Genomic DNA, 14,101 nt, shown 5'->3' on the forward strand with positions numbered 1-14,101 from the left:
TTTGTCGAAGGAGCAGAACCTAAAAACAGCGAAGAGAGAAGTGGCGAGTCAAATACGCCTATATTTAAATTCTTTAGCATTTAGCATGATCTTTATTTTGCATCAAATTAATCTTCCCGTTTTACAACTGTTGTTTTTTCTGATACATATAAACCATCTAAAAATTTACGTATATCCTTGTTCTTTACTGTTGTAGATTGCTGGATTAAAGCTGCTGACCCAGACACAGCCTCAATGTCGTTACCTTCCACAATCAGTTCATCTTTTTGAGCAGTGGAATTAACTACAGTCACTCCTGGAGCCATCTGTACACGACGAATGTATTTTTCTCCAAGGAAATTCCGGATCTCAATAACTGTATTATTTTCAGACGTAACACAATTAATTGGGAAATGAGCATAGACAGCACGCATTTTATATTGAAATCCATATGTTACGCCTTCACAAAAAATAAATAAATAATCATAAAACAGTTTATGTAAAATATTTACAAAAATATTAAGATTACCTTTAATCATGTTTTCAATATGGCTACAAACAGTACGGACAGATGCCAGCTCCTTCTTTGCTCCGAACCATTTTTCCACTTTAAGCGTACGTTTATTAACCATACACATGTCCAACGCTAAATGTTTAAAACTCCGAACTAAACTTCCACGAGCTCCAGTTATTTTTACAATTCGTGCTTTAACTGAAGCTTTTATTCCCCTGGGTATTTTCACGCATTGGCTTGAGTTAATGGTCCTCATTTTAACGTTTACCGATTACCTTAAATAGAAATGAAAGGCAAGTATAATTATTATAGACCAACGATTTTGATATGGGAACGATGGTAATATGATAACGTCATTTATGAAGCAAGGCAAGAGCCATAGTTTCATAAATCAAACTACCGCTGACAAAGCATACCACTTTGGCTAAACTTTCTATATGGTCACACAGTATTTGATTGTTTGGCGAAGAGGGCTATATTCGCAAATTATTTCAATAACTAAAATGTTAACACAGAAAACGCGACAAAAATCAACTTTGGTAAATAATGCCTAGTATTGTCACTATACTGAATAAAAAATTGAGTGAAATGTTAAATTTTGTTTATGAAATGTCCACAACATTGAGGGCTATACTTTTATATAGGAAAAATCTTTGGATTTGGAATTTGTAACACCATGTTTTATGTTAAATAAACGCTAGTTGGTAAATGTTTTTGTAGTTGCCGTATTTTGATTTGTCATATATCTAGAAAGGATAACATATTACATGGCACCTTTTTCCGGTTTTAAATTGATTCTTAAAGTTTAACAAATTACTCACGCAGTTATAACTCTCATTGTCAAAACCGTATTTATTAAGAAGCACTACCATTTAACGCTAACACCCTGCTAAGCTAAGGACTACCGAAATATAATCAAGCATCTAACTGACACGTAGTTTTCAAAATTGATGCATTTCTAGTTTTTAATTCCTTATACACGAAATTTTATGGAATTAGTTTCGCACACCTTCCACGAAAAACACGCGCTTTAACCAGTGCTTTGGAAAATTATGCTTCTAATGTAACTAAGTAGTTTAAACAACACAAATATGAAGTGGCATAACTAATACTAATATGTATTTCGAATCAGTTGCGAAAAAAATTGTACACCATTAATAAATTAATTATTTACATCAAAAAATAATTTGCAATATATTATTTCTCGACTCACCGGAAGCGCACTTGGAAAGAAAAGGGAAAAGTTTTCTTGCGAAAGGTATCGGGATAAGTAATTATCGACTTCGAATGTTTCGATATATATTTTTTCGTGAATATCAGTGAAACTGTTGAAATCTAATCTCTCGTCTACACCTGTTATAGAAATTAAAGTTTGAGTGTTCATATAAGAAAAAGAAACCATGATTTTGAACCATTCAAAGCGTTTTGTTCTCGTAAAATATTGCATTTAATCCACACTGCCGTACATGCATGCTGGTGCGATAAGTATAAAGAGGAAAAAATTTAGCATAATGTAACATTCTTGGATAAACAAAGTTTTAAGGTGAAGAAGAGGGGTCTATAACCATCTTAAAATTCAAAACCGTACCCTTCGGTGGCTTATAGTTTTTAAGTAATTTTTTGTTAAAGATGTGTAATTTAGCGAGAAGATGGTACTGCTAGACACTTGAAATAAGAACAAAGTTCTTATGCAGAGTTGTTCACTGGAAAGGATGTTTTTAAATTTGCAGTATCTTTTGCTTTAGTTTAGAATTGAGAAACAGTTTCGAAAATATAAACATATAAAATTGAGTTTTACAGGAGCGTCGACTAGAAAGATAAATTTGTAGAATTTTTGCTTAGAACTTTTTTTCGCGTGGACGGCCTTCGGGTTCGGTCACAGTATTTTTGCATAGACCTCCTTTCCATGTTAAAACCATTGAACACAAAATTAAAACGAAATATGCGTGTGTGAAGTAAGGAGATGCAATAACCCCCATCCCCACCAACAACACTAAATCACTAACTGTTCACAATTTCAATTAATTCTTATTCGCATTTAAAATTGGAAAGTGATGATATGGGTAAATTCATTTGCATTTAATTTTGATTGAAATATTTCGAATACAAGTATAAAAATAAGTAAAAACACGCGTGTGAGTGTATATGTTGTGAATTTAAGTGACGTTTAGAAAAGTATATAACAATTTCTCCACCAAGTTTTATTAAATAAGATATTATAGTTCGCATAAAATTGCCCATATAACATTATAGCAAATCCTTGCCTATATCGAATTTGAAATAACAGTTATGTAATATAATGGTCAACGTGACCGGCGTCATTCGTCTTTCTTTTAAAATTGAACAATTTGTCCAATTCGATTAAATTTATATAAACTAAAACTTTTAGATAAGAATTTTATATATATTATGAAACCAATGGCGCATAGACATATGTAGTTCTGAGTAACAGCCGTTGTACAATTCCACAAGAAAAATAAAGAAGGAGAGCCGAACAGCTGAGATCCCCAAATTTCAAACAGCTCCTTTCTATAAAATGGTTACATTAAAAATGTTAATAAATCATACAAAATCGCATCGTTTGATGATAGTCATGCGAATTTAGACATTTCTCAATAAATAAGCACTAACATAGATAAATAAACATGTGTTATGGTAAATTTTGTTAAAAAAGAAATTTTATTTCGTAGTTTTCTTTAAAGTTTTTATATTTTTAATGTAACCGTGAAATACAACATTTGTAAAAGTAATATGACGCATTTTATATGTAATTCAAAATGCAAAATTGTATGCAATGAAGGTCCTCTTCTTATAAAGGTCCAATCAGTTGGTTGACGATGGGCTTCAGACTTTCCCACAATACGCTCGCTAGAACCTTATAGGCGATATTTAGAAGACTGATCCCGCGGTAATTGGCACAGATTGCAGGATCGCCCTTCTTATGGATTGTCCAGAGCACACTTAAACTCCAATCGTGAGGCAAGCTTTCATCCGACCATATTTTGCATAAGAGCTTATGCATGCACCTTATCCCCTCCTCGCCGCCATGTTTAAGGCCGGCGGGCCAATTAGATGTCCTAAATTCAATAGTTTTCGCGAAGCGTTGTAGGATGAGAAAAAAACAATTAGCCAAATGAAGTTTTGGGGATAGTTTAATATATATTTGAACTAAAAAAAAAAATTGTACAATCTCCAACAATATATTGTAAGCCGAGTTATCAATAGATTCCCAGAGCGCCTTGCCACTGAAGTATCCAACTTCTGTACAAGATACAACTTGCAATTTTCATCTGAAAACAAAAAAAAAAAGATTATTAATTTTGATGTAATTATCTTCGATGTGAACTAAGAAAATTGGGAGAAACACGTAAAATTCGAATTTTTGGGGAAGGTAGAAAAAAAAGTGGTTTTTCAAGGAAAAAAAAAAACTCTTCAACTGGGTAAAAAAGTCGCTTAAAAAAAGTTTTTGGATGTTTTTTTAGTTCACATAGAAGAGAAAACAATACTGAAGATAACGCATTTTGAATGAAATGGATAGCTCGTTTAGTTTTTTTGCAATCGTGTACATAAATTAGGTAAAATCGTGAAAATGAAAAGCCGAGAAAACGCGCTTCAAAGTCAACAATAAGCGCAAGGTTGCTCGACGCCGCACTACGCTCGGCTCTGTAGCTCTGCAAATACTTGGAATTTAACTCTGAAAATTTGTGTCTCATGTTCTTGAATATCTAAGCTATTGATTTCAGGAAAAAAAAATCGATTTTTTTGACCTTTTAATTGGCCCGCCGGCCTTAAATAGCTCAGCCGGCAGTTCGTCGGCGCCCGTGCCTTTGTTGTTCTTTAGCCGCTTTATCGCTATCTCACCTCGTCATGGTCGGGTAGCGGAACGACAATTCCATCATCGACGATTGGGGTATCGGGATCTTCACATTCTCTGGACATGCGCAGCTATCACTGTTTAACAGGTTCGAGAAGAAGTCCTTCCATAAATTAAGTATGCTCAGGATGTCAGTCACCAGTTCGCAGTCTTTCTTCTTACAGGACAACGCTCCGGTCTTAAAACCTTCTGTAAGCCGCCGAAATTCTGGTATAAATTTCAGGCGTTGTTCCTGTTGGCCACCATCTCAAGCTCCTCGCAGTCACGTATTTCCTTTTTCAGTTCTCTGTAGCTATCCCTTATGGCGCGCGTTGCGCCCAATCGCAGCGTGGCTCTATAAGTGGCATCCTTTCTTTCTGCGGCAGCATGACATTCCTCGTCGTAAAAACTCTTTTTTCGGGCTCGCCGGAATCCGATTTTTTCTTCGGCGGTGGAACGTAGGGAACGAGAAATGTTGCTCCATTGCTCGTGCATGCTGGATTGTTGGGCAGTACTCTCTGAGAGCAAGAGTGCGAGTCGCGTGGCGAATCTTTTGGCTGTCTGTTGTGATTGCAGCTTTTCGATGTCGAACATCCTATGCGTAGGTAGATGTACGTTTTTTGCTGCACAGAGGCGTTTGCGTAGTTTGGCTGTAACAAGGTAATGATCCGAGTTGATGTTGGGTTCTCGGATCGTACGTACATCTAATACACTACAGGCGTGTCTTCCATCTATCTATGGAGACAGCCACGTAGCTTGGTGCCTCTTTTTATGTTGGAAACTGGTGTTGCAGACTACCATGTTTCGGGCCTATCGAAGTCGATCAGCCTCTGTCCGTTACCGGATGCTTCGTTGTGCAGGCTGAATTTTCCGACTGTGGGACCAAAAATTCCCTCCTTGCCCACCCTGGCGTTGAAGTTGCCAAGCACGATTTTAATGTCGTGGCAGTGGCAGCGCTCATAGGAACGTTCCAAGCGCTTATAGAAGGAATCTTTGATGGCATCGACCTTTTCTTCCGTCAAGGTGTGGGCGAAAATTAGCGAGATGTTAAAAAAACGGGCTTTGAAGCGAATTATTGCGAGGCGCTTGTCCACCGGAGTGATCGACAGTACTTGGCGACGAAGTCTCTCTCCCACAACAAATCCGACACCGAAGAGGATACTTGGGCTAGTCCCGGGAGTTGTGAGCTGCTTGAACCATATGCAGAAGAATCGTCCTGGCCACTCCCAAGTGAATGGCGATCAGTAACTTTCCCCACTTGCGTGGACTTCTACATATGGAACCATCCTCCACACATTTTTACTGATTGAAATCACGGATGAAGTAATAATTGGCATAGATTTCATGCTAGTGCACGGATTTACCGTCGATTTGGATAAAAGGGTTCTGTAGTGGATTTCGCCAAACTCTGAAACAGTCATATGGGCTCATGTGCTAAGGAAGCGGCATACATAATCGTGGAAAGGACACTATTGAAGACGGAAAAAGACAAGAGGGTTCCAGTTTGGTTGGCAAAAGGAGCTGTTCTAGAGAAATTCCGGGCTGAAGAACCCATAGTAAACTGCGATGGACCACATCAGGAAAGGGAAGAACTCCAGGAAGCAGCAAAAAAATCCTTGGATTTTAAAGGGACTGGGTTCCCGGAAGTAAGAGGGTAAGGGATGAGGAAAAACTTTTGTACCCATCTGAAAAATTTGGAGAACTCCTTCAGTGCATCACTTCCGCGGGATTACGATTGAATCCGAAGAAATGGGACTTGTTCAAGACACAAGTCATCCTGGCCACAACGTTTTGTTCCAGGACTCGCAAATGTTGCTCGGAGATCTACACAATTTTACTTCGTGTGGCACAAAGAACAGGAGAAACAGTTCCAGCAATTGAAAGAGTTTTTTTGTACTGCGTATCCGGTCGCCGGAGAAAAGTTTGTTGTGGATTCAGGTGCTAGCGCATACGGAATAGTACTGTCATAAATCTGCAATGGGCAAGAAATAGTTATCGCATACTATAGTAGAGTCCTCGCAAAGCCGGAGATGAATTACTGCGTGAGGAGAACTGTTAGCTGTGGTTGAGTGCGTAAAACATTTCGACAAATACTTCTATGATTAACGATTCCAGTTAAGATCCGACCATGCAGCACTGGATCGAAAGACTGCAAAATTACGACTTTGCAATTGAGCATCGAAAAGGGGAACAACATGGAAATGCTGATGCACTATCTCGGAATTCCATATAGGGCAAGTGGAGGCCATTTGAGTGTCAGTAGCCGAATGGATTTGAAATTGCGCGGAGTGTATGGCAGCGAAAGGTCCAAAGGAGAGAAGTGGTGGAAGATTACAGCAGTACATCAAGGGTTTACCATTTCAGCGATTAGCCATGGATGTTGCGGGCGCGTTTCCAACAAGTCATTCCGGCAAAAAATATTTGCTCCTTGTTATGGACTACATCAGTAAGTGGCCAGAAGTGGACGCTTCACCAAATCCAGAGGCCAAAACCATTTCTGAGGTTTTTGTGTAGAATTGGGTGACTCGGTTTGGAGTACCTATTGAGTTGCATTCAAACTAAGGAAGGAACTTCAAACCACGTTACATCCCCAATCAGACGTAATGGTCGAAAGATTCAACCGGACTCTGGAGGAGCACTTGCGAAAGGTAATTGGAAAGTGCCAACAAAATTGGGACAAACACATCCAAATGTTCCTGTTAGCCTATCGCTTATCTGTACATGAAACTACTAGCCAATCGCCTGCTAGGACCATTTTTGGAAGAGATTTAATTCTTAAGGGTGATTTATCGTTCGGAAGAGGTGCCGCTCCTAAAATGGGGACTTAGGTAGTCATTGGGAAACACTGCAGAATGACATGGAAGAATTACACCATCATGTGAGACAACACACTCTGCTAAAAGGTCACAAGATGAAGAATAGATTTGACCGTGCTGTGAACTCCGAAGGATTCCGCGAAGCTAATCTAGTACTTCATTTTAATCCGCAAAGAGAGAAAGCGATCTTTTCCAAAACTGTAAGCATTTTGGGAAGGTTAATATAAAGTGATTAAAAGATTGAATGATCTGGCGTATCATATATATATATATATATAATTGGCACGTGCACCCTATTTTTGGGTGTTTGGCCGAGCTCCTCCTCTTAATTTGTGGTGTGCGACTTGACGTTGTTCCACAAATGAAGGGATCTACTGTTTCAAGCCGACTCCGAACGGCAGGTATTTTTTATGAGAAGCTTTTCCATGGCATAAATACACTCGGAGGTTTGCCATTGCCTGCCGAGGGGCGACCGCTACCATATTAGAAAAAACTTTTTCTTAATTTTGAAGCTTACATGATAATAAAATAATTTTAGAGCTTACATGATAATAAAATTAAAAGTAAACTAAGCAAACGCAGCGCTAGCAGCAGAGGCTTTCGGCTGTCTGGTGATGTACTATATGTTGAATCAGATACGACGGAGTAGGTCGATGTCCTTCAGAAATTTGTAAATATTTTTGATGTTTTCTTCAGTGGCTTCTTTTAGAAGTAGAAGAGGGTCTGTGCTCCTGAAGTGGTGATGCATTTGAGAAGCAAGTTCTGGGCAGGATACCAGTAGGTGATGTACACTGACTGTTGCTTGGCAGAAGGGGCAGGTGTTGGGTGTATTACTCTGCAATAGGTGTACGCTGGTGATTATGGTGTGCCCAATACGGAGTCGTGTGTATGGGGTAATGTGGTTGGTGGGTACCGATGTTGGATATGTAGGTTTGGAACGTTTAGGGTTGATGTTGGAATAATGATGTTTGTAATACGACCATTCACGAAGTAACTTGGTTTGCCTCTGTACATGAATGAGTCGGTGTATGTCGCTAGGTAGAATAATTTGTGATGTGACTGTTGGTGTAATGGACATGTCTTTGGCAATTGTATCTGCCAGTGTGTTACCCTGGATGCCGGAGTGCCCAGGTATCCACATAATTTTGATGCCACTCCGATGGGTTATTAGTATGTTTTTGATACTGTCGATTATTTTGCTTGATTTTTTGTTGTTTTTAATGGCTTGGAAGCAGGACAAACTATCGGAGCAAATTATATGCTTACCCTTACTTTTGGCGCAGTATTGAACGGCTTGTAGTATGGCGGTTGCTTCAGCGGTGAAAATAGAGCAGAATGAAAATAGAAGGCCGTACGCGATAACTTCCTGATTTTCTGTTACCACTGCGTAAGAAGTGTGGGATCCTTTTGACCCGTCAGTAAAAATCAATTTTCACCCGTTAAATTTGTATTCTGCGATGGATTCGGCGAACTTGGCCCTGTAAACCGCGTTTGGGGTATTCTCTTTCCGTAAATTAACTAGGTCGTTGATAAAAAATTTGTTGCTAACCGCCCACGGTGGGTGATTGGTGTATCGCAGAGTGTGTAGTTTAGAGGGTAGTTCCGCTTGCTTAGCAAATAAGGCGCAGGTGTGTATTGATGAGGGTATTTTTGGTGTAGATACGCGTGAGGTTGCAGATTGAAAGTCTTTCCCAATAAAAAGGTTGAGGCTTAGAGTAAGCTTTGGATAGAGCCTGAATATTTTGTCCTCCATGTTGTCGTGTAGAGACGGAAGGCCCGATTCGGCAAGAATGGCCTTTATGGGCGATGTCGGAAAGGCGCGTATGAATCTCCGCACTGCGGCATGGTAGGGGGCAGCAAGCACCTTTAAGTTTTGTTTGGCGTGTAATCCATAAACAGCTAGTCCGTAATTAATGGTTGATAGGATGAGGGCTTTTACCGCGTTGATCAGAAGAGTTGAGCTAATTAGCGAGCGTTTGCTTGATAAGTATTTAATAATATTTAATTTAACATATAGTTCTTCCCTAACATATTTACAGTGTTGTTGGAAGGAATATTTGGGATCGAATATAATACCAAGAAACTTAAGATTATCTGTATTTACAATATTTACGCCATTGAGGGTAAGGGAAGAAGGAGGGCACTGCCGTTTTTTACATATATGAAGCATTTTGGTTTTACTAGGACAAATTGAAGGGCCTGAGGATAGAGACCAGGTGGATAAAAGGTGTAGGATTTTGGAAAAGGTTCGCATTACTTCCGCTTGATCCTTGGATTTGGAGAATAGCAATACATCGTCTGCGTATATTTGATGTTGGATTGTTGGAAACTTGTACAAAATGGTACTAATTTCGTTAAAGGCTATAATGAACAAAATGACCGATAAAGGGGATCCCTGTGGAGTGCCATTATCGAGTGGAAAAATGGGAGAGCGGGTGTTGGATATAAGGACACGTAATTTTCTGTTCGAGAGAAAAGATTTTATGAAATTGTATAATTTGGGACCGATCTTCCATTTGTCGAGTTGTCTGAGTACAACCTGAATACCAATCCGGTCAAATGCTTTTTGAAAGTCGAGTGAAAGCAAGGAGATGTGGTTTTTGCTGGAAAGCGCGTTTGAAATAAAATGGTCAAGATGTAATAGGACATCTGTTGTGCCTTGTCCCTTTTTGAAGGTCACTTGATTTGGGTGGATGAGTTTGTTTGAGTGGGCATACCAGGTTAGTCTGGTAGCGATTACCTTCTCCATTAATTTGCCTAGGCAGGGTAGGAGTGAAATTGGGCGATAGCTGTTGACGTCGCAAGGTGATTTTCCGGGTTTTAGGAGAGGAATTACTGCGCTTGTTTTCCATACGTGTGGGTAGTAACCTGTGGTGAGGATATTGTTGTAATGCTTGATTAAGCGGCGAAAGAGGGAGATGCTTAATCATGGGATAGGATATTTTGTCGATGGTGGGAGTCTGGCCTTTTGTTGCGGCCAGGGCAAGTTTGAGCTCAAGGAGAGATATGTCGGCTTCTAAGAGTCTGGCAGAGTAGGAGAGATTAGAAGGAGTGGTACGATTTTGGGGAATTAGCGAGTGTTTAGCGATAATAAATTCGGGAGGAAAAGTGTGGTCTGAAGAGGCATTAGAAAAATGGCTGGCAAATTCTTGAGCTATATCGCAAGGATATAGGAGATTGCCGCGAGAGGAGTTAAGGGAGTTGATTTGGGAATTGCAAGGTGCACCAGTGAGCTTTTTGATGTCAGCCCATATTCTCTTAGGGTCGGATGATGCAGAAATGCTGCTGGTGAACTTTTGAAAACAGTGCAGCTTTGCATTCTTGATTACACGACGAAATTGTGCGTTCAATTTTCTGTATTGAATGAGATTTGAAGTGGATCGATTGCGTTTAAAATGGTACCAAGCGTGTTGCTTGGCTTGCCTAAGGGAGGCAATTTCTTTGTTCCACCATAATGGAGCTGGTTTTACTGGGTTTGTTGAGGACAGGGGTATGGAGGCGTTGGCCGCACGTCGAATCGCTTTATGGAGGTTGGAGGTTTCCAGGTTAATATTGAAAGACAGTGGTAAGGAGTTGGAATAGGACTCGCAAGCAAGTTCGAATTTGTTCCAATCCGCTCTATCTGTTTTAAATTTGATTCTAGGGGAAAAAGGAACAGTGGGTCGGGAGGTGTGAATTTTGATGAGGATAGGGAAGTGATCGCTGCCGTGAAGGTCGTCTATGAGGGACCATGATGAGTTGTTGGAGAGGGAGGGAGATGACAGGGTAAGGTCAATATGGGTAAAGGTTGAGTGAGTTGAGAAGTGGGTGGGAGAGCCGTCATTCAGTACAATACAGTCGGAAGTAAGGATTGCGTCTTCTATAGCGCGCCCTCTCTGATTAGAGGAGGTAGAACCCCACAAGGGGCTCCAAGCATTAAAATCGCCTGCAAGGATATAGGGTTGAGGTGGGGAGGGAAAAAGGTTGTAAAAATCAGCGGTCCTTATTGATTGACTAGGAGGAGAATAGGCGCAAGTTATTATGAAATTGGAAAAGGTTTGTAGTTCTATGGATAGTGAGGAGATATTGGATGGGGTGGGAAAGTTGCGGTGGGGTAGGTTACGCTTGACAAGAATAGCGATTCCTTGTTTATTGGTGTTGATGTGGGGAAGGTTATGGAAGTGCCCTATGTAAGTTTTGGGAGTGGGCGCATAGGGATTATGGGCGAGGTGGGTCTCATTTAGGAGTATGACGGAGGGCTTATACGTCTTTATTAAGATTTCAAGTTCTATGTAGTTATTGTTGTACCCGTTTATATTCCACTGTAATAATGTTAACATAGGATAGGTAATATGTATGTGTGTGTTTATGTGTTATTACTAAGTTAATGTTATGACTTATCTAAATAATTGTTTGTATTTTGTACAGGTAAAGAGTTTTTGTATGTGTTTGGTGTTATGAGAACGTTTATGTCGGGGAATTTTGCTTGTAGTTGACTAAAAGGTGTCAACTCGTTGTCGCTGTTAATTGGACTGGAGCGTGTGGGTGTGAGTGGGCTAGCGATAGTTGCTGTATACCTGCTGGTCGTCGGTATTTCTAGTGCACACGAATTAGTTGTTGTGCACGAATTAGTTGGTGTTTGTGGACTTACTGGTGTTGTTGTATTGTTAGTCTGCTGGGATTTGGGTATGTTGTTGGATGTTGTTTTCTTGGCTGCGCTGATATTAGCTGTTGCATTTTTGTTTGTATCTTCTTCGTTGGCTTTATGTGCCGTATTTGTTTGCGAGTTATTTGGTTTGTTTACTGTTGTTTTCTCGACCGTTGTTGTGTTTTTTACAATTTGTGCAAAGGATGAAGACGTTATATTTTTTTGGGGGGGTTGAATTTGGTATGCGTTAGGGTTGCTATTATAAGTTTTCCACGCTTCTCTAATAGTGCATCGCCGCTCTATTTTTATTTTGTTAACGGATTTGTGTTTCAAAAAAGTGGGACAGCAAGGATCGTTGGACGAATGTGTCTCTGCTTGACAATTCACACAAAATAGTCTAGGGCATGGAAGATGTGGCGGTGGAGTGGCGCACTGGCTACATACCTCAATGTTGCGACATCTGTTTTTTGTGTGGCCTAGCCTTTGGCACGTTTTGCATCGCATCGGATTAGGGATGTGTTCTAGCACACGGACCCTTTCCCAACCTAATTTAATGAATTCAGGTCTCCGGATAAGATCGAACGTCACGATTGCAGCACCCGTAGAAATTAGTTTGTCCCCTTCTTTACGCATGATTTTTTTAACTTCGATCACTTTTTGGTCTATCAATCCTTCAGTTAATTCTATTTCAGAGAGGTTGATGAGGTTTCTGGAAATAATTCTGCCTTGCGTTGTGTTTAAACCTTTGTGCGATGTAATCTTTGTAGGAATGATGCCTATGTGGGTTGCTTTAAGGAACTTTTCGGCTGATTTGGTATTTTCGACCTTGAGAAGCAGGTCACCTGATCTTAATTCCGTAACAACGATGTTATCGGCGCAAATGTGTCTTAAGCCTCTTTCTATTTGGAAGACATTATATGATGATAGTGGACGAATTTTATCGTCAACAAGTGGTCCGATAGCGCTTGCGACTAGGAATCGAGGAATGTGATCGTCGTTTTGTTTTGGCACAGGAAGGGGCACAAAGTCGTTGAATTCTGGTCTTTTCTTCGGGCGTTGCAGGTCAGGATCGAGTAACCGAAACCTGTTGCTTTCGGGGGGGTCAGCCCCGTTCATGGCGTCAAATGTACACTATTGCAATGTGTTGGTTATTTGTGTTTGTGTCTTTGTGGTTTTTTTTTTGTTTTTTTTTTTTTGTTTTGTTTTGTTTATTTATGAGGTGTTTTTTTTTTTAACTACTTTAACTTTTAACTAACTGCACTGTAAGGGAAGCGGTAGCTGTAAATAAAAAGTCAATCGCAAAAGAACGCGTGAAACGGGACGTGTTAACGCGGCGGTTGCCCACTATCGAATGTGAATTAGTATGTTATTTTACGTAAATAGTTCTCCAATTGATAAAAAGTGCACAAAACATATGCATATATCTGCAAAGTTAGAAACTTACTCTGAAATCAGAGTATTTGAAGGTTCATGTACATATTTGTAGGTTACTGTACATACAATGCTGTGCCTATGAATGTGCGCTGTGTCTATGAATGCGTGCTAGATTTCTTGAAAAGTTTTACCGTTATTTTTTTTTTATGTGGCAACTGCACATATATACATACACTCAGCATATATATATGCGCATATATATAAATTCACAAATTCAAATTGCATATGCCTATTCTTCCTGTGTGTCTGGTAATGAATCAATTCTTTATAAAGGATTTTAATTTCGTTGAGCAACAAACATATACATATACATACACATAATACATATGTCAACTTTTGCTTGGACATTTTTTGCTATATTTACACGCGGCCGCACATGTATAAATTCACAAATTCAAATTTGCATATGCCATCTTCCTGTGCGCCTGGTAATGAAGTGTTTTCTGTACAGGATTTTGATTCAGTTCAAAGGATTTTAAGAGCACCAGACTGACAGACATAATATATGTACTATATAATTTTGGATGATTTGGAAAAAATGCAAATACATAGTCATATTAAAAAGCTACCTAACAATCTTTGCTTCTAATCACCAACAAATTCTTATCGACTGCTGCTAAATTTACATAATTCAGTCCCCTACTGTTATCTTTTGGTGAAAAATGTGTCTGTCGTGATTAGTCTTCGCGAAACGAGTACCCCTCAAAATTCCATACGTTCCTGTCATTTATACTTCTCTTCACATAAATGTTCTCTGCACGGCAATAATGTTCTCGACAACATTCGTTGCGTTTGACGTTTACTTCTGTATCAGTTTCTGGTTCGGATGTAAAAACAAACCCGCTAACATGTAATGCAAAGAACTTTCGTCAATAGTT

The 14,101-nt window shown here is 39.6% G+C and overlaps 2 protein-coding genes across 2 annotated transcripts; both read right to left on the minus strand.

The window, feature by feature from the left end:
- Positions 1-63: 63 nt before the first annotated feature.
- LOC128865264 (60S ribosomal protein L9) lies at positions 64-1,796 on the minus strand. The gene is made up of 3 exons (XM_054105418.1): positions 1,707-1,796; positions 509-768; positions 64-439 (listed from the first exon to the last, which is right to left on the minus strand). Exons 2-3 carry the CDS (start codon positions 747-749, stop codon positions 108-110), a joined length of 573 nt encoding a protein of 190 aa, XP_053961393.1. The 5' UTR covers positions 750-768; positions 1,707-1,796; the 3' UTR covers positions 64-107.
- Positions 1,797-11,531: 9,735 nt separating this feature from the next.
- LOC128864725 (uncharacterized) lies at positions 11,532-12,905 on the minus strand. Its single transcript, XM_054104475.1, has one exon. It carries the CDS (start codon positions 12,903-12,905, stop codon positions 11,532-11,534), a length of 1,374 nt encoding a protein of 457 aa, XP_053960450.1.
- Positions 12,906-14,101: the final 1,196 nt, after the last annotated feature.

The sequence above is a fragment of the Anastrepha ludens genome, chromosome 5, assembly GCF_028408465.1.
Source record: "Anastrepha ludens isolate Willacy chromosome 5, idAnaLude1.1, whole genome shotgun sequence".
In the NCBI taxonomy this organism is placed as follows: Eukaryota; Metazoa; Arthropoda; class Insecta; order Diptera; family Tephritidae; genus Anastrepha; species Anastrepha ludens.

What these genes read in the sequence shown, in the direction of transcription:
- LOC128865264 (XM_054105418.1), bottom strand. Translation starts at nt 749, where the DNA reads ATGAGGACCATTAACTCAAGCCAATGCGTGAAAATACCCAGGGGAATA. An exon ending in TATTGAAAACATGATTAAAG is followed by an intron (nt 440 to 508) that starts GTAATCTTAATA and finishes TTTTTTGTGAAG; the next exon opens with GCGTAACATATGGATTTCAA.
- LOC128864725 (XM_054104475.1), bottom strand. Translation starts at nt 12,905, where the DNA reads ATGAACGGGGCTGACCCCCCCGAAAGCAACAGGTTTCGGTTACTCGAT.